At 32.1% G+C, this 20,331-nt stretch overlaps 2 protein-coding genes and 1 long non-coding RNA gene across 3 annotated transcripts; 2 read left to right on the top strand and 1 right to left on the bottom strand.

Moving 5' to 3' along the window:
- The first annotated feature begins 433 nt into the window (after positions 1–433).
- Positions 434–1,963, top strand: LOC112538693 (uncharacterized). Its single transcript, XR_003081992.2, has 2 exons — positions 434–995; positions 1,469–1,963. It is a non-coding gene; the product is annotated as an uncharacterized LOC112538693 (long non-coding RNA).
- Positions 1,582–20,264, bottom strand: LOC107364244 (serine/threonine-protein kinase 17A). Its single transcript, XM_015931587.3, has 8 exons — positions 19,908–20,264; positions 19,456–19,613; positions 18,675–18,887; positions 18,135–18,273; positions 5,684–5,810; positions 5,204–5,252; positions 3,490–3,666; positions 1,582–3,316 (listed from the first exon to the last, which is right to left on the bottom strand). The coding sequence occupies exons 2-8, from the start codon at positions 19,584–19,586 to the stop codon at positions 2,785–2,787; spliced, it is 1,368 nt and encodes a 455-aa protein (XP_015787073.1). The 5' UTR covers positions 19,587–19,613; positions 19,908–20,264; the 3' UTR covers positions 1,582–2,784.
- Positions 6,744–8,196, top strand: LOC112538670 (venom protease-like). Its single transcript, XM_089266077.1, has 4 exons — positions 6,744–6,929; positions 7,031–7,121; positions 7,185–7,597; positions 7,744–8,196. Exons 1-4 carry the CDS (start codon positions 6,842–6,844, stop codon positions 8,067–8,069), a joined length of 918 nt encoding a protein of 305 aa, XP_089122203.1. The 5' UTR covers positions 6,744–6,841; the 3' UTR covers positions 8,070–8,196.
- Positions 20,265–20,331: the final 67 nt, after the last annotated feature.

Below are 20,331 nucleotides of genomic sequence, written 5' to 3'. Positions count from 1 at the left end.
TTTAAGGTTTAAAGGATAAAGATTTACAATCGTAACTAAAAGGGTTACAGAGAGATTAAAAGGTTTAGGATTAAAACAATAGATGGCAATGAAAATGTGATGAGCTTAGAGCTGATAGTTTTGCGAATATTTACATTCGAATCCACATTCGAATATTTTTTTTTATTCGAATACTCATTCGAATATCCGTCGAATATTCGCATGTGGTTAAAGTAAGAGAAAACCCGTAAAAATTTAACAAAAATTACACATAATTGAACAGAAATTGGTCAAAAAACCTGTAAAAAAATTTCAAATCCACAAAATATTCGGATACAAGTATTCGATCATCTGAAATACTCGAATAATATTCTATTCACGCTGAAAAATAATCGAATAATCGAGTATTCGAATACTCACTAACAGCTCTAGATGAGCTTAAAGTTCATTGGCAAAAATGGATGTGAGTTATGCTCATATTTTGTGTTTATAATTGGCAATCTTAATTGTTTTCATTGTAATCTTCCGTCATTTTTAATCATCTTTAGTCATCTTGTTTATCTTCCCATTTCATGTCCTTGTTGCTTTGTTGCTTGCCTCACCAATTTCAATGTAAATAGGGATTTACTGTTAAACGTGTTCACTGTCAGTCTTTCAACAGATGACAACTTTTTTTTCAAGTACAATGAACTATGCTGATTTGATGACACTACTTGTTGATTGTTGATGCTTAGGAAATGCTGTGAATATTGTGTTTAGGATTAACAAATGTTTAACAACTTGATGTGATCAATGGTGGTGCTGTTTAACCTGTAATCTCATGAAATGTCAACATAACGCCAAATCAATATGTATTACTTGCTGTCAAAGGTTTGCCTTGAACTATATCACCAAAAGGTCGATTGATGTGGGAAAAAGGATTGAAGAAAGTGATTAAGATACCTGTTTCAACTTTCACCTAATTGTTGCTGTTGTTTTCAATCATGTTAATAGATGTTGAAATGAAAAATTTGTGGGTTGGTAGCAAATGTTATAAATAAATAACGTTTATAAATGGGATAAGTGGTAAAACAGTGACAAGGAAGAAATAATGATAATGATGAAAATGAAAATGAGAGGTTAAACATTTAAGGTTATTCCTGAGTTGGGTCAACATAATATTTAAATTTATTTGGAAGCTAATGATTATAACTAAACTATTAAACATCGGTTTATCATTATCATTCTTGCCTCAAATGTAAAAAGTATATAATTATTGATCAATTTTACATTTTGTATTCACTGTTTCAATCATTTTTCCCCTCATATTCAATATCATATACGGTCAGTATGCCCAAAATAAAGTCTTGGGATTTGCCTTTTCTCAGCTTTGCCCAGAATTTTCCAATCAAAGTTTCATCGAAATCAATGAAAACCAAATGACGATTGGGAATATTGACTGTAATTTCATTTACATTTACTGACAGATTTTGTTCAATTTCAATTTCAGGTTGGTTCCAGTTTCTGGTAGAGAAATCGCTCAAAATGATCAACAAGCTGTAAACTTCACAAACCGAGAGGCCGATCACATTAATATAAATTAGCGGAAAATATTGGAGACCATTTTTAATTGAATTGGATATTTTATTGTTATAACTGTTTTGGACAGAAAAAGTTTCAAATTGGACGTTCATTGTTGCTGTTTAAATTAAATATATTGATTGTGGATTTACGTCTTGTTACATGGTTTTATTTGTCTGGTGACAATACCGATTGATAATAGATTATCATAAATATAGTTATATATATATATGTTTGTGTGATTGTATGTATAAAAGGCACGAATAAATTGGACGTAAACGATGATAATCAAGATTTGGTCACCATGATTGAAATGCAATGTGTAATGTAATTAGAAGAATAGTTATTAGCCAAGTTTTTTCGATGTGGCTCTTTTAACACACAATATTAATTTAAATATCATCAGACTATGATCAGGTTTGGTCAGATCGCGATTGACGATGGAGACATGGGTAAAACAGCTTCAAAAAAACGTTGGCCTTTTCAAGTTTATAGCTACCAAAGTGAAGAGACGGAGATCACAGGGATACAATGTAAAAGCTTGGAAATGCGTGGTTAAACAGTAATCAATAAATGATCAACAGGCACTTGGAGAGTCACAAGGAGTCGTTGAATCAAGCCATTGAGAAGAAACAAAATTGAGTCACTTTGCTTGATTGTTTTCCTTTGCCAATCATTGCTATCCATTTCAAAAAAAGGTGATTTGACTGATGATTCTTGGTTCATGCAAAATAATATTCAAGGTAAATCAATGCTTTGTGTAGGTGGTAATAGTTAAGGAATAACTTTATGTTTGTTTTTATTTTGTTTGCATAGGGCCAAGTTGATGATGATTTCAGTTGGTAGTTGCTACTATTTAATGGTCAATCCATTGAAAGCAGGAAAAAAAATGTACGCACAAAGAAAGGAAAAGAAGGAAAAAATTGTGTGTTTTATCACAATTTCAAAATTTAAGGTAAATGTGAAAAGGTGCAAAGATATATAATAATGGTGAAATAATAACTCGAAAGAAGAGATGAAAAGTAGTTACGGTATTTTTACAATGCAAACTTTTCCCAGTTTAGTTTATTTATTATGTAGAGATCTTGTTTCACTTTGTCCTTTGCCAAATTTCAGGATAACACATCAAGATTATCTGTTGAAATAATTCATCTTCATGGCTATACCTTTATAGCTGTGCAGAGGTCTTGTTTTTGTGTGTTTGGTGTGTTATTATTTATATAATATTTTAATGGTTTGTGTTTCTCAATAAATAAAGCTGACCCTTTCATCTCTGATATCTTCTCGGAAGACTAAATGATATGGTGACTCGTAGCTTGCTGTTGATGATGAAAATGAGGTAATTGATGAATTGGATTCAAACAATATGGTTGAAGAGGTTGAAGACTTTTCTGAACTGGTTGAATGGTTTCTCCGTTCAGTTGACGCCGATCTGACCAATGTTGATGATTCCTCACTGATCATAAATCGTTTACAGGACGGAGTATTTGGAACCGATTTACTTTCACTTGAATTTGAATGGGAGGTCATCTTAAGGATAAAATAGTCTCGATTTTTGTCTTTCACTTTAACATCGTTAACATTGTTGTTTCCATTGATGTGAATGTAATTATTAATGTCATCTTCCATTGATTGATTCTCTTTATTACTTTCAATGACTACTTTGGGTAAAACCTCGAATGAACCGTTATTTGAATTTCCATTAACCCCAACCAGATCATCGACATCTTCCTTTAACCAAACATGTTGTAAACACTCTTTGGCAGTGGGTCGTTTCCTGATATCCGCATCATCGCAAAATCATCACCATCGTCATAAAGTTGATTATTGTCAGCAATCACAGAAAGTAAAAGGAAGGAGAAAAAAGATAAAATGAAAAATGGTTAAAACTGTGAACGTAAACAGAAAAAAAATGACAATCGATTGACAATTGACAATTAAGTTAATTACTTTGGATCTTTAACGAGTAAACTTTTAATAAAGTCAATGGCATTCTCAGATATTCCTTCAAACTCTGGTCCAAACTCGAGTTTACTGTTGGTTATGTTTGAATAGGTTTCTTGTTTGGTGTCTCCTGAAAATGGACTGTAACCAGTGAGAAGGACGTAGGTCAAAACTCCGATGCTCCTGAAAAGGGTAAATAAAATGATGAGTAAACAGTGGTAAGAGTGATGAATGATAACCAACAATTTATTAAAAGTGTGAATGAAATTGGCAAAAGTCAACACCAGGCTGATTGTAATTAATGGGAAAAAGAGTAAATAATTGAAATTGTTTTATGCAAATTGGCTTCTATTTTTTTCACAGCTTTTTTGGCGCTCCAGCAAATTGCAATGGCAAACAGATATAATTGTCAATAGCAAGAGTGAAACAAGGCGAAAAGTAAACAGACAACAAAAAAATGTGATCAAGAAATGATAATGAATCAATTACTGGATACATTTCAAAGTCTAGTTTGATTTTCATCTTTACACTTAAGGATTATTTCAAGCATAACAAGGTTAATATCAATAAGACTGAAAATGATAAAAATGATTGTCCATTCAACTGGTAACTAAAAAGCGGTAAAGATATAAATGGATACGATTTTTATGAGTTTTGACACTTCAAGACCTTTTACCTATGTTATCTATCGCTATCATATACTAAGTACATCTTCAACGTTCACAGATTAGGTAAACCTGGACAAGTTCATTGATCCATTCAACTGCAACACAATGAAGTTTAAGGTTGCAATAAAACTGACTGTTTCCGTACCATTGATGTATAACAGTGACTCGTTAAAATGAGCCAAGAAAAACATAAGATGAAGGAGGAGGGAGAAGAAGATGAGGAAGAAAAGGTAACTGTGTGAGGTTTTGGCTCATTTTTTTAGCAAACTAAAGGAAACAAGGTTCGGCGAGTTTTACCATGGCCATCACACAAAGCCCAAGTTATGAGAAGAAAGTTGAAGAGTGAAACAAAGACAGGATGCAAGGTGGGTACAGGAAAGGAAGGTAGGAAGGGAGGAAAAATAAGGTGAGAATCAACAGGTAAGTTTACAGAAGAAAAGCAGAGTTATAAAAAAAAGCAAGAGCCATTGAGGAGGAGAACGGAAGAGTTAATGAGTGACCTGGACGAGCAAATGCAGGTAAATAGCATATAGCATCATGTTATAATGTTACTAGTTAGCAAGTGAAAGAAAGGCAATTTAAAGGTCTTCAATGTTTTTGCCATTTCTTTTCTTTCTTTTCTTACCCTCTATCATCTACCAATCAGGCTTATTCTAGATTCATCTTAAAAATTTGTTATCATCATTCAGATCTTGTTGCTACTGTTCAGTTTGGATGCTACAAGCAAATATCCTGAGGCTTTGAGATGCTCTTAAAAAACTAGTTCGTAAGTAAAAAAAAGTAGCCTTCTTTTTCATTCTCTTTTTTTCTTGGCTAAATCATTCTAATCACTTGAAAAATTATCAGACATCAATTAATCTGACAAGACAGACAAACAGATGAAAGAATAAGAATAAGCAAGCAAGCAGATGATGATGATAAGGCTGAAGGAGATATTCAGTATTCATTTCATGGTAACAAAAAGTAAGTCCGAAAAAGAGAGCAAGAAAAAGAAATAAACAAATTGAGAAGAGAAAAAAAAGGTAAGAAAAAAGGTAAAAATGAAAACTTACCACATATCGGTTTCCAATCTGATAGCTTCATAATGCAATATTTCAGGTGCTGGATGAGCAGAAAGAAAAGATATTCAATACATGAGAAAATGCAAATTATATAAGAAATTGATTCGATCTGAATCATTTGGAAACATCAACATTGGAAATGGCAGAAAGAAGAGCAAAATTTATTGAAATTTCAACTCAATCCAAAGCTATGAGATAATCTTCATAGCAATTGACATAAAATTGCGATTATTTAACAATCAATTTAATACAAATGAATATGAGCTTGAGTAATAAGAAACTGTCAAATCAGTCGAGAGATTTCAGTCTGAAAATGGCCTTAAAATGACTTTTTTGAATTGTAAAAATTTGCGTTTAAAATTTTAAGTTTATAGTTGAATGAAAATGAAAATGAATTTTGCAAAAATGCATTTCCTTGAATGTTGGTAAAAACTGGCAAATTTAAAACAAAAGGTAAATTAAATAACTTACCGACATAATCAGGTGTACCAACAATTTCTCGCAGTTCAACTCCTTCAGTGATTAATCTTGAAATACCAAAATCACACAATTTAACTTCCCCATCAGGTAAAGGACCCGTTAACAACAGATTTTGAGGCTGAATAAAAATACAATCAAATACAAAGGTTAGTGTGAATTTAAAATAACGGGAAAACAAGTAACAGAAACACCAACTGTAAATGACAGTTTTACAGGTTTTTCAGGTTAATATTGAAATGGAAACAAAAATGAGGAGAAACCAGTGATAAACTTGCAAAAGGTTAACAATCAACAAATGCCAATAAATGGATACTGTCCATTATTGATAGGAAGTCCAACTAGTCTTGGCTAGTTGCACCAGAGCGATAGTCCAATCTTAAAGTTAAAAAATTAAGTTGATTTACATTGATAATGTTGCTCTTTGTTGATCAATTTAGGGCAATTCAGGCTCAGTATTTGTTTTGAACTTGAAATGTAAATTGTAACCAATATTGACTTTTGTTTCAATTGAAAAAATTATTTTGACACCATTGGATTGAAAGAGTTTAATTTGAATTGTTTCCCATAAATTTAACCCAAAACGACAATTGAATTTGGAAATTGTGTTTGAATAAAAAAGTATCTAAAAAACGTTAGGAAAAAGCAAATGAATGAAAGTGAGGAAAAAAAGTGTCAGACTTGTTTACAGAGTTTTCATTGTGACAATTTAATTAGTTGATTAAAATTAACTAACTATTTGAACTAAAGCTTTTCTAATAGATATCTGGATAAGAATGGAATGAATAAAATTGCAAATGAATGGTAAACAAATGAGTGAGATTTGTCAAATAATGTGATTAAGATGTAGATCAAATTGCTATCATTAAATTGAACACACCTTAACCAGAAAACGGGTTAATTGGTCAAATAACAATTCCGTCCAATTTTTGGACTCACTTTGTGATAACCATCTCATCTCGACACATCTCGTAAATCGCATTAAGTTAAGCAAGAAGTGAGTTTAAAACACTGTTGAGTTAAAAGCCAACTTGCCTCCAAATGCTTATTAAAAGTGTCCACTGTTGATCATTTACCACAATCAGACTTGGATAAAGTGAAGGTTTATTGTTGTCCATCTTTCCATCGCAAGTCTTTCATCCATCAAAAACCATGGCCCATGTTCATTATCGCCAATATTATTGGTGCTTTTTAATCATGACCGTTTTACCGAAGTTAGCTTATTCCAAAGGAGATTGTGGTAAGTATTCGTGATTATTTAGATTCAGATTCTTGACGAGACTTGAGTAAATTATGAAAAGACCTTTTCTCAAATATTTCATATTTTGATCGTTCAATTAGATTGTGGAATTGGTGGCGAACCAGTTTCATCTAAAATTTATGGTGGATCAGTGGCTTTTTCTGATGAGTATCCATGGATGGCCCACTTGAGGTAAATTATTTGGAATGCTTAACTTTTGTAAGATTTTGTAACCTAATGTTTATCTTGTTTCAGGTTTTTTGATAAAGTTGGTGGCACTCGATATGGCATGTGTGGCGGCTTTTTGATAGACTCGCGACATGTCATGACAGCAGCTCACTGTATAATGGAAACTCAAACCAAAGTACGAAAAATTGAGGCAACCGAGGTGTATCTTGGAGTGCATGATTTGAGTAAACTAAATACAGCCCATAAGGTCAACACTTTCTATTATCCGGCCAATTATAAACAATACGATCTCTCCAATGACATTGCCATCCTTCAATTAGCCAATCCAGTTAATTTTACCAAAAAAATACGTCCCATATGCTTGCCTAAATCAGATGATGAACCATATAAACGATTAATTGTGGCTGGTTTCGGTCGACTTGGTCCCAATATGGATACATCGACACTTTTAATGCATGTCAATGTTGAATATATACCAAGTAAGTAGCAACATTTTTCGTTATCTGATTCCTCTTTTTCCTGGCAAACTTTGCTTTTCAATTCAGTAGCTTGTATCGCGATAAAGTGTTTGTCCAGAAAATCGCGAGTTGACTCTTAGTTGACCATTTTATTTTGTCTTTTTTAGATCCCAAATGCAATGAAATGATCAAAGATTATTTCATAAGGAACAATCCTGACATTAAGAAAGACCCTGACCGTTATGATATACCCAAAGTACATGATACTCACATGTGTTGTGTTGATAAAAGCACTGGAGGTGATGCATGTAGAGGTGATTCTGGTGGTGCTTTAATGTACAAAAAAGACGGACGCTATTACGCAGTAGGCATTGTTTCAGGAGCTTTTGATGAATGTGGTGATCCACGAACACCAGGTTTTTACACAATTGTCAGAAAATTTAGGGAATTAATAGGAAAGGCGACAAAAGATGCAAAATTTTGTAGCTTTTAAACTCAACCCAACTAGGTAACTATCACTTTGTAAAATAACATTATTCAAAACATTAATGTACAATGTAATTTATTGAAACTACAAGCTAACTCAAAGACACCTTTGAGCAGTTTTTTACGTTTTTAAATAAGTCAAAAAAACTTGAAAATAATTAAAAATGAAACATTTGATTTCGGCCTAAAAGCTGTAATTACGTTGTCGCGAACGGGTAACAGTGTCAATTCGGCAACAATTATCATAGGAATTATTGAAAATACAAAATCTTATCAGATAGTCTGAAGGAGCTTATTAAAGCCCAAAAAACTGGTCATCACAGTCAACATGAAAGGCTTAAAAATAATGTAAAAGTTCATTTTTTTCTGTCGTTTTCAGTCTCTTTTTTATCAGCTTTTCCTGATGCGTTGGTTTTAAAAATTTGTATATTTTGGGGCGACATTCAGGCCAAGACCTTTCGTTTGCAATTAACGGAAAATTTATTGAGTTCGGAGAAATTTTGACACAAAATTACCAAAATGGTAATAATATTATGTATAGATATTAAATTGTTAAAGTATTTGAATCAATAATATTTAACAAAAATTAGATTGTAAATTGTTAGCAAAATGGATTGAATGGGAAAAGTAATAAAAGATTTTGCAAAATTTTGCTCCTGGGCTATTCAATTTCAACCATTCCTCAACCTTTTCTCATTTTTTCATCTTTATCTTGTTGATCATTTTCATCATTTTCATCATCATCCTTTCATCTTCACCTTTTATCTACCTTTTTTAGTGTGACATATTCATTGCATTAACCTTAATTTTTAGTTTTACCTTCATTTTGAACGAGTTGAAAGCAAAAATGAGAATCAAGCTATCAAAGTGAAACAAAATGAATCAAATAAATTGTGTGACCAATTAGATGATTAGTTAACAATTGGTGACCAATGATGATGATGACAAAATTGAGGTTAATGGCTCATTCAGTCTCAATGAAGAAAGTAAGATGAAAAAAAAGTGAGACAAGCAAATCATTTCAATCATTCAGCAATATGATGATAGATGATGATATTTGCAAAATCAATTTCAAAGCCTTTTCCATTAAACAACTCAACATTCAATGTTAACAAATTAAAACATTTAACTCAAATAATTGCTAAATTATCTGTAAATCCATTTTTCAACAATTAAAATTGTTCAATTTACTATTCTCTGCATTTCTTTCATTTCCATCTTTTTACCGTTTCAAGTTGGTAGTCAATGTTCAACAATCAACTTTTACGCAAATTGTTCAATAATCATTGTTATAACCATCATCATGACAATTAACAAATTAACTGTAACAATTTGCAACTCATCAACTCTCATTATTTTCATGTAACCCAGATTGGTTAACAATTAAATATCGATAATTGACTTGGACAAATTGAATAAAATCAATTGTAGAGAATCGTTATTATTAAATTTAACGTTAATCACAATAATAAACATAAATTGCTGCTAATGATACTTTTGGAAACCTCAATTTTCATGATTGTTCACACAAAAGCAAATCTATGTTAGTCAATGAAAAGTTTCATTTTCATCAACAATTAGTTTCGTTTTTCCTGCGAATCAAAGCGTTTCGTTTCACCACTTTTTTCATTATTATATCATTTCAGTAATTTACTTTCTTTCCGAGTTCGAGGTTGATTTTACAGTTTAATTCATCCAATTCAATGATAAATTTAAGAGCACCATTAAAGCTTGATCATGATTTTTCAATTCATTTTCATTCTCACCAATTGTCCAATTAACTATTAAACTCTTTTTTTTCTTGTCTTCGTGTTCAATTCATGAACCTTGACCGTAAATTTCAATACATATAAATATATTTCAATTTAAATTGGAATCATTTGATTGGATAAACATGGCAAAAATTGTTGATACAATTTGATAATCCTTGATTTGGAGTAAAGGTTGAAAATTAAGTTGATATTGATTCGGTTATTGCATGATTAAGCATTCAATGATCAACTCTAAACATATTCAAACAGAACAATTGAATTAATTCATGAAAATCATACAAGTCTATGAATTGAAGTAACATTTAAATTGAGCAATTCATTTCCTCCAATTATAGCCATTTGATTGTGATAATTTTGATTGAGTTTTTCAATCAAAAAAGATGAAAATTTTTTCTGTAATTTCTCAGGTTGTAAGCAAAGGATTGAAAAGTGAAATTCATTATCGATTAAATGTAAACATGGAAGGAAAGTTTAATCAAAAGTTAATTAGTGTGGATTGTTAATCAAGGTTACAAATTAATTATGTTGCTTGGTAATCAACATAACTATTGTTTAATGTGCATCTTTAAAAGGTACGTAAGTGTGAAACAAAAGTTAAGCTCATTTTGTGTTCATACTTCACCTGTTTCCAGACTGTAAATAACAAGAGACAAAAGTTGATTGCGATAATAGAGTAATTTTTGTTAATTTGTCTCATCGTTATTGACTTTCACTGTCAATGTGCATGTAAGTATTCAGCTGTGGATTCAGTGTGATAATGATAATTCTGTCATCAACATCAACTGTCGACTCAACTTAGCAACAAACAAACTCACGGAATGTCAACAATTAAGAATCAAGATTGTTCAAACTGAGAGTGCACTGAATGCACACCAAGAATGCTTAAAATTTGACTAAATCCTTGAAACAAGAGACAATAAATTGAGACTGAATCCATGGAAAAATTTTCCAAGTAAAATATTCAGTGAAAACTCAACCAATTTCAAAGTTAAATTGGGTTTAGAGTTGATTCAAGGTGAGCTCAGAGTTATTTTCAAGATGTTTCAAAGTCGATTGAAAGTTGCTTTAAAAACAAAATAGTTGAATAAGCAGAGATGCAATTGATAACCGATAAGTTCATAGAGATGAAAATACGTTATTTTTTGGCGAAAAGTTGAGAAATAAAAAGAAGCTTGAAAAGCCTTTTATAGCAATTTTCAATTCTCTTGATACAATGAATAATACCTTGATTGGAAATGAATTACTTCCTTAACCTTGATTTTGAAGCTTTATTTTTTTACAACCAAACACTAAATCACTGGATATGCAACAATCAATATTCAACAATTAACATTCACTGACATAACATCATCAATTGTACCAAATTTTATAAGAATCATTTCCATCATTGTTTGGCTTTTTTTTGTTTCATTTTGCAATTCAATTGTTCAATAAACGATTGTAAATTGTATTCATAAATGGATGAGATAAAATCACAAAAGGATTACTCAGATGAACCTTTCCATGATACATTCTGGTATTCAAAATTACTGTTGAGATAAATTGTGACTGACAAACTAATTAAGCTGCAAGGTTAACATAACTTGATGCCAAAATTGATCCTACCAATAGTACTTTGAGTGAGTGTAAACCCACATTAACCCAATATATGTAAATATATGAATGAATAAGTGAAGATGAAAATGATAAGTAAATGATCAGCAATTCATTATAACAATTTGGGTTGTCATTAAGATTCCCATGTTATAATTGAAATGCAGATGAACACTTGCAACCTGTGATTAACAAATTGATAACCATGTTTGGTTAACATTTAATGTTTACAAATTCAAATAGATTCAGTTTTTCACTTTCATAATCATTGTTCAAGGTTATTCCTAGTTATCATGGTCATGAAAATTGAGTTTTTTTGCTTGCTTCTAATACAAAGAGTGAGAATTTTCGATGAAAAGGATCATGAAAATGATCATCTTCAAGGTAGATTAATGTCAGTTATTATTCTGATCAATTAAAGATCAACTTGTTTTTTTCCCCTGAAAGTGAATGGTCAAATTTTAATGATAACATGATTAATTTTAATCTAAAAAACTTAATGATCAGAAGCTGGTTCATTGAACTGATTCTTGGTTAATGTTACCAAAAAAAAGGTAAACTCACAATATTAACCAACAGGTAGATCTATCTTGAGGTGACAAAATTCAGTGTTTTTTTATTAATGAGAAAAAATTGTCCAAGTAAAATGATAATCTTTTGCACTTAACTCAAAATGACCGCAAAGATATTTAAATAGATGCGGTTTGCATAATTGGACATTAATGATCACTGGTTAGTTTGTACTTTGATTATTGTATTAACTTTTTTTAACAGTTTCAGTTAATACAATTAAACGATTTTAGAGACTTTATTTAAAGCATTAAAATGAAGTTGAATTAATCATATTGGAACTTATTTTATCAAGTTTAGTCATTTACAGGTCAATCATACAAACTGGTAAATCATATGATTTAGCTAATCAATGAACAAACTTTGATCAATGATGAATCAATTGGTAGAGACGGTTAATGTTCAAGTAAACATTATTGTTGAAATTTCATGGAAAAGTTGATTTTCATGATGATACATCAGGCTTGGTGAAAGAGTTTTCACCCTTTCAGAGGTTAAAAGGTTGAGTTTATAATTTGTTGAAAATTCACTTGAACTTTATCCAGATTTCAGTGACTCTTGAGTCCAAAATTTTCAGTTGACATTTTCATTTAGCACATTTGATGAAACAGTAAATTTTATCTTTGCCATTGAAATACCAGAATTAACTATAATTAATCAAAGTGTAATCATTGCAGTTGCTGCATCACGAGTTGAATCAATTTTTCATGGCAATAATGAAACAGGCAATTAAATCTATGGTAAAAGGTATCAACTAATCTGAAACCATTCAATTGATAAATTTAATCGACTTTAAAACCAAATCGAAAGGATTGCAAACTATTTCAACTGGACTTGGAAACTGTTGAAAGGTTGTTATCAAAAGTCGAATCAATCGATCAATATTTGGCCCAATGTGTCTAAATAAGTGGCTAAATAAGATCAGGTAAAACAATTGATCAAGTTTGGTCTTAAATGGTTTCCATTGTTTTTGTATATTAGCGTTTTAGACAAAAAAAAGAGAAAGGTTGTCTTCGCTTCAATAAATCACATTAACAATAAACTTGAGCAAAATGAATGAGAATGAAAACGGTCATAAATGCGCTAAAAACACCGATGATAACAGTTTCAAATTGGGCTAATAATAGCATTCAGTCTCTATCAGAGTGACAACAATTCATGATAGATAATAATGAAAAGGAAAGAAAATTGAAACTTTTCTTTCACTTGGCACTTGACATAGACATCTTTTCATTCAACTCATTTTCATCATGTAACTGAATTTTTGACGCTTCATTTCATTTATTGATTTTTTTACTGCAAACACTTTTCATGAAAAAAAAACAAAGAGTTATACAGATCTTTATACTTAAATTTGCTGCTTTTGTGTTGACATTTTTGCTCATATTTTTTACAAGTTAACCTGTTTCCGAGTTAACCTTTTTCATGTGTTCAGAATCGACTGAAAACAATTGATGCTATTTTCATTCAGGCCCACAACAAGTAGACACAGTCACACACAAATTCACAATATTTTGATATTTGTAACACTTTTCCAGGTTTCATTTTTTTTCTTAACGCGAATCATCTGATTTTTAATTTTAATCAATCAAACAGTTTATCGATCATCATTTTCTGACACACTTGGCTCTAAACGGGAGCTCAACGTTAGACCAGCAAGATAGATCAGTTTGCCCGATTCAATCGGCACTTTAATCAAGTCAATACACTTTGACTTTTCATTTTTGTCTAAAACAGTAAACACTTGATATTGGAAAACCTTAAATCACAGTTTATCGCCATTTATGTATTTCAATACTTAGTGAAACTAATCTTTAAAACTCTTGAAAGCAAGTTAATTTAAAACAAATTAATCAACACTTAAAATTAATCAATTGTTAGTGTATTTTCATTAATTGAAGTGATAATGTTTCATCGATTGATTCAACTTTTATGGACAATTTATCTATTCAATTCAATGATTCCGTACCAATCAAGTTTCCTTGTCATCTCTTCTGGCCTGGGTTCTCGTCGCTCAATATTTGGTAATGTGCTTAAAACTCATGGTATTTTTGTGCCTAAAACACCGATTCGACTGTTGCCTAAATTTGGTGAAGTGATTGACGGTTCATTGAGGACCAAATTGTTTCGCTGGCCAAAGGAAAATACAATTGAAGTGAAACCAATAGAGTTGACCAGTTTCCTGAAACCGATTCCACATTTTACTTCAGCTGCATCGGCTGGACTCTTATTGGAAGCACCTCATCATGCACTTCAGTTGAACCTAAAAGGTTCATCAAATAAAAACAACAATCAAGGTTCACAGCAAAACTATCAACTAGTCGATATTCAGGGACTCAATGGATATCATGGTCCTGGCCATGATCAACCCTTTTCAGATGGAACTTATCCCGAGACTTTGACCGTCTCTGGAAATGAACATTCAGACGATGCAACTTATCTTAAAAATTCTGGTCTTTTACAGCCAGTTACCATTACTGGTGATGGAAGTGAAGATGAACTTCGTTTATGGAAAATTAAACCCAATTATCAACCGGTACAATTTTATGAGCTTCAAAGTCATCAGAATATGTCTCCATCTCCATTGACTTCATCGACTCAGTCACAGGGTAATAAACCTCAAATGGCTCAGATTGGAATGGCTCAAGTGGGCAATCGCTTCATTGCACCGAATCAAAATGGTCAACGACAACAAGGTTTAGTTCACAATACAAATGGTAATCGTGCTCCTGTTATTCAATCAATTACTCATCATGTACCTGATGTGAGACCCGTTTTCAGTGGATCGGAAAACAAGCCTGTCATTCATCCAATGATTCCATGTAATCCTAATCTAATCCCAATGCCAGTCAAAATGAATTCAACAAATACGGCAACGGCAATTATTCGTGTTCCCGTACCAATACCAATGATGGCAAATGTTGCCGTTCAAAATCAAGTCTCTCAGCCATCAATGAACCAACAAAACTCTCAAAGAAACCAAGCACCACATTTAACCAAAGATCAAGTTCAAAATAATGAAAGAAAACCTGAATTCAATCAACAAAATCCACCGATAATTTTTTATCAACCCAACGATCCAGGTTTAAACAAAGTTCCAAAAAATCAATTGTTCCCTATTTTCATTCCTAACCCTTCATCTTATGAGGTGAGATCATCTCAAACAACACAGTCACCACTCACACTCACAACTAACCAACAACAACAAACACAACCACAGCCACAGCAGCAGTACCAACAACATCAACAACAACAACAGCAACAGCAACAGCCACAGGAACAACAAGTGCCACTTCGTAATACTTATGAGTCTAATAAACCAACTGCGACAATAACAGCTTTAACTTTAACTTCAAGTTCAAATGATATTAAGGCGGAACCAGCGCCTCGAAAGAGGCCACCAGTTCGGCCTTCTTCTCATGTTTTAGCTATTGAAAGGGAATCGGCTCGATCCCTTGCAACAGCTAACAAAAAACGTCAAACAGTTCACAATTATCGTCATCATAATGATCCAAGTTCAGCAATGGAATATGAAAATTCGGAAGAAACTGACAATTATCGGTTTACAATGCCAACACCAGATTCACTATCCTCCGATATCGATGATTTAACAGATAATTTGGACATTTCATCAGATCGACCTTTTTCACCATTCTCTTCATACTCTGTACCCCATCGAGGTCATGATTACAATGAACTGGATGACGATTCAAAATCAGCTGCCTCAGATCCTAAAGGAATGGAATACATATTTCCATTAGATGGAGCCAAGATACCGAGGTCAAGATTGTCATTAACCAAACCACGACCTCGACCATCAAGTTCAATGTCAACATCATCCTCACCCTCAACATCATCACCTTCATCTTCCTCATCTTCAATCCCATCAATAAAGTCACACATTTCAATCTATCCAACATCAGATGAAGTAAAAGTCAACCCCGAAGATTCAAAGGCAACATCACAAGAGACGAGTTTAACCAAAAGTGATCGTAAAACGTTTGATAAAGGCTACGAAAGGTCAAAACATCGGCTATTTGAGCAAAAAGTGGAAGAACTTTGGAAAGAGAAAAAATGGAACAACATTGGCAAAGAAGAGTCTGAAATTGAAACTCATGGCATGAAGACTGAAATACCCTGGATAAGTAGACGAAGGGATCGACGTCGACCTTTATACACGGAAAAAAGGCCGCTTAAATATTCAGATCGACCAACCTACAACCGAGAAGATGAAAGCAAATCCGATGACAACAACAAGGACAATTTTCAAAGTAATGACAACAATAGCAATGTTAATGGTTTTGATGAAAATGAGTCGATTGATGATAAAGATTCAAGAAAGGTTGAACCAAACAGGAAAAAGGATAACAGGGAATCCAATGGTAAATATAATGATTGGTCAGCCGAAGCTGGATCTTCAGGTTGGCGTACATCTTATCGATCTTGAACAATTTACTCACATTTTACTCGCAACCATTTTTTTCATAGTTTAATATTATTAACCTTATTAACATTATTTTGAACAACAACAAGAAGAAAAAAAAAACAAAAATAAGAAACAAATTGACATAAATCAATTGGTTTTACCTGCTTTACATTCGTGTTTCAAATGGCATGATAATAGTCAAGATAACTGCCACGTAAATGAAAAATTAATCAGTGACTATTTAGATAAAGCAAAAAGGTTTGACTCTTGATCAAATTAAATTGGTTCTATCATTACTCAAAATTAGTTTTAATCAGTCAACATGATCACCATCATTGAAGCATAATTTGAAACTCAAACGGATATAAGTATCTGTATTTATCTCGCCCCAATCTTAATCTGAATATCAATCTAACTTTCTTTTCCTTATATATTCCGTTCACTTTGGATAGGTGCTTAAACTTAACCTTCATCATCATCTTCATCATCATCATCATCATAACATGATTTCGCTTGTACGATTGTCTTGGAGGTCACTTATTCATGGTGTCCTCAGGTTTCCTCAGGCTGTAATTGTGAAGGATCTCATAAGATTTAAAGTTGTTGTTTTTGATGATCATCATGATGAAAGAGTAGTGATAAATAATTATAAGGAAAAAAAAGGAGCAAAGCAAGGGTAAGAAAAGGGATCAAGTGATAAATTGAGATGAAATGGCGATTCACTGAAATGAGCTTAATCAGAACCTCCGTTTCAAACGAAGAGGAAAAGGTGCTAGAAACGGATAATCGAGAAAGTAAAGATGGGAAAAAGCTTTTTCATACAAAAAGTATTGAAAAGCAATGAAAATACAAGTTTTTTTTTGCATAAGTGTTGAGCGTGAAAAGACTTGGTTATTAACTAGATGGCAATGAGAGTAAAATTTATATAATTTGCAAATTACAACATAAAATATAAATTGCTGTTTCGATAATTGATTAGGCTGATAGTTAAGGAGAGAACATAAAAATGAAATTGAAAAAATTATTCATGAATCAGGATAAAGTCAGTAAATTCACAAGATCAGTCAGCTTATTGTAAATGTGATATTTTTTCACTAACTTGTGGAATTGCTTTGCAATTAATTTCAGATTGTTTCATAAATTTTTCTTGAGTTTAACTTGGGATGGAACAATGAAGAAAAATGAGAATAATTTAAGCGAAATATTGAATCCAGAATCGTTTTTAGCAACAGCTAAATAAATATTAATGCGTGCGGAAATAGCATTTAAATCTTAAATGTAAAAATAGAGAAAAAAAGTGAAAAAAATTGCTAAAAAATGGAAACATAAAGAGCAAGAAAAATAATGAATGGACGATAAGAAAGGAAATATTGAGTAAAATTATAAGTTCACTTGTATCATGCAGCTAATGATGCGCATTTAAATAGCTGAACTTGACATGGTATGATTGGTAAAGTTTTGATAATCTTTCCTACAATCAGCAAGAATTAATTGATTGTGCATTTTCTATGTGAACAAAGGTCTACCGAGCAAAATACAACTCTCAGTAATCCTTTCATCTTGGCAATAAAGATAAGACGGGATTTTGCTCAGTATATGTGTTACAATGGTTTTGAGTTAAGTGTCCTTTGAAAATGTGTTGAGTTAACAATGGCTTTGAAAGGTTTATCACTGGTTTTAAGTTAATGGTTAGCATTTAAACGAGTCCTACCTTGATGTCGAGATGGGCGATGTTATTGCTGTGTAAAAATTGTAAAGCTTTCAAAATTTGACGTAAAAGTCGGATAACATCTTTCTCTGGAACGGTGTCTTCTTCATCCAAGACTCTTTGTAATTCACCACCTTTTACCCTGTAAGATGCGCAATAAGGAGAAAGAGAAAAAAGAAATTAATTAATGGAACAAAAAATTAACAAAAAGAGTAATAAATAACAATCACAACTGATAGCCAAAAATGCAGCTTTAATCAATATCTATTATTAGCTTTTGACTGGTTCAAGTAGCATTTCGTTTTGCCATTGCATTTGATGTTTAGTTTATGGAATCGCTCGTTTTAAGTCTAATACAATATTTAAAAACGGCTAAGTCAATTAAAGTTGGCAAATTGTTTAACTGTATCAGGTTCCTGGTTAATCAATGATTGATATATTATGGTATTGCAATTTTATGGCTCTGATTGTTATTTCACATTTTATGATGACGCTTTTTCCGCTTGTCATGTTGATCCTGGAGAAGCAGAAGTAAACCCTTACATTTCTAATATTAATATGAATTCCGTTGGAGTCTCGTAAACTTCATGTAATCGTACAATTCCATTGTTGTTTTGGGATAACAAAAGGACGCCAATTTCGTGCATTATTTCATGGCGAACATCGGTTGATCGTCGACGCTTCTTGATTGATTTACCAGCATATTCAATGCCTGTTTGCCTATGGAGACATCTTTTCACTTGTGCAAACTTGCCTCTACAAATTTAGAAAAATAAGGAAGAAAAAAAGAAAGAAGAAAATTGCGATTAAATGGTACAAACGAAAAGTGAATTGAGTCAATTGCGTTAATGTAACAGATATAAACAGGAAAAAAAATCAGCAGTCAATGAGATCAAGCTTCAGTTCAAGGTTAACATTTTTTTCTCACTTGCTTATTATCTGCTTTTACTCTCTATCTTTCGTTTCTTTCTTTTCTTTCTTTCTCCTTTTCTCTCTTTTGGTTCCAAACGATTGATTTAGAGAATGAAATCAGATCAATTGAGTGGGTAAACAAGTAAACAATTAAAAGACAAAAAACACAATGAGAAAAAAACATTAAACAGTTATACAGCTGAAATTAGTTTATCATCAACACATTTGGGTTTACCCATTAGTCTTGGTAAAGAGAAATGAATTGATAATTCTGGTTGTTATCGGTAGTTCTGTTGAATTTTTGTTTCATAGTTTATTATGTAACTAAAAATGTATTGTTGGGCACAAAATTTGATGGTAAACTGATTTTTGGGTTGAATAAAAGACCATTGGAACACAGCTTTGGGCTTACCTTGCAAATGGTCGAGGGTCAACTTGGTATACTGATTCAAGTGGCTCTTGGCAGATTACAATGTTCACAGGGAAATTATCCTCATTGATAAATCCTTTAGTCTGTTGATTTTGTTTGATTAACGGGCCCATACTTATTTGAACGACAACAATGAAAAACTATTTGATAATTGAGATATATTAAGTTGAACGTTATAACAGGTGATGTTATTAAAGATGATGATGGTGATGTTGGTGATGAAAATGAAGAAAAAGAAGAGGAAATTATATAAAAGAAAGTTGATAGAGAAAAGGAAAGAAAGGAAGAAAAGGAGAAGGGAGAGAAATGTGGATAAGAGAGGGAAAAAGGCAAATCCAAAATTAGAAGAATGAGAAGCAAAAAACAACAAAATACATCAAAACCAATTAATGTAAGAAGGAAAAAAAAGGTAGGCAAAGAGAGGAACAAGAAACCTTCGCTGGTAACACATAAAAAGTTAAGGTAAATGATAGTGTGTGATGTTGATGTTGGTTGTTGGTGCAGTTGTTGGTCCTCCAAAAAAAACAGTGATCACAATATAAAAACTGGTGATGTTCAACAAGTGAGAAGGTTAAACAAAAATGGTTGAGACGAAAACAAAGAATAATGTTGTTCAATTGTGTTGATGATTAATGTTCATTTACTATGGCAAACACAATCGTAGATGAAGAGAAGATAGAGTTAATTGTTGATTTGAAGTACACTGATTAAATGATGATCAGAATGATGTTAAATTATATTAAGATAATGTGATAGTAAAGAAAAGTTTTTTAAATTACTTGCTTCTCTCTCTCTCTCTCAACGGCAACCGTTTGTTAACAGCCTGATGAGAACAGAAGCTCCGCCCAATCTTTATAG

This window comes from Tetranychus urticae, chromosome 1 (assembly GCF_039701765.1).
Source record: "Tetranychus urticae isolate SD_2017Ah chromosome 1, NJAU_TeUrti_SD_1.0, whole genome shotgun sequence".
Classification (NCBI taxonomy): Eukaryota; Metazoa; Arthropoda; class Arachnida; order Trombidiformes; family Tetranychidae; genus Tetranychus; species Tetranychus urticae.
This window is presented reverse-complemented; position numbering and strand designations above follow the sequence as displayed.

Bases quoted from the DNA above. Each gene is read 5' to 3' on its own strand.
- LOC107364244 (XM_015931587.3), bottom strand. From the start codon at position 19,586: ATGGGCCCGTTAATCAAACAAAATCAACAGACTAAAGGATTTATCAAT. The intron at 5,811-18,134 runs GTAGGACTCGTT...ATTTTTATTCAG, and splicing joins TCGCCCATCTCGACATCAAG to CCTCAAAATCTGTTGTTAAC. The intron at 5,253-5,683 runs GTAAGTTATTTA...CTGCTCATCCAG, and splicing joins TGGTACACCTGATTATGTCG to CACCTGAAATATTGCATTAT.
- LOC112538670 (XM_089266077.1), top strand. From the start codon at position 6,842: ATGGCCCATGTTCATTATCGCCAATATTATTGGTGCTTTTTAATCATG. The intron at 6,930-7,030 runs GTAAGTATTCGT...TCGTTCAATTAG, and splicing joins TTATTCCAAAGGAGATTGTG to ATTGTGGAATTGGTGGCGAA. The intron at 7,122-7,184 runs GTAAATTATTTG...ATCTTGTTTCAG, and splicing joins CCATGGATGGCCCACTTGAG to GTTTTTTGATAAAGTTGGTG.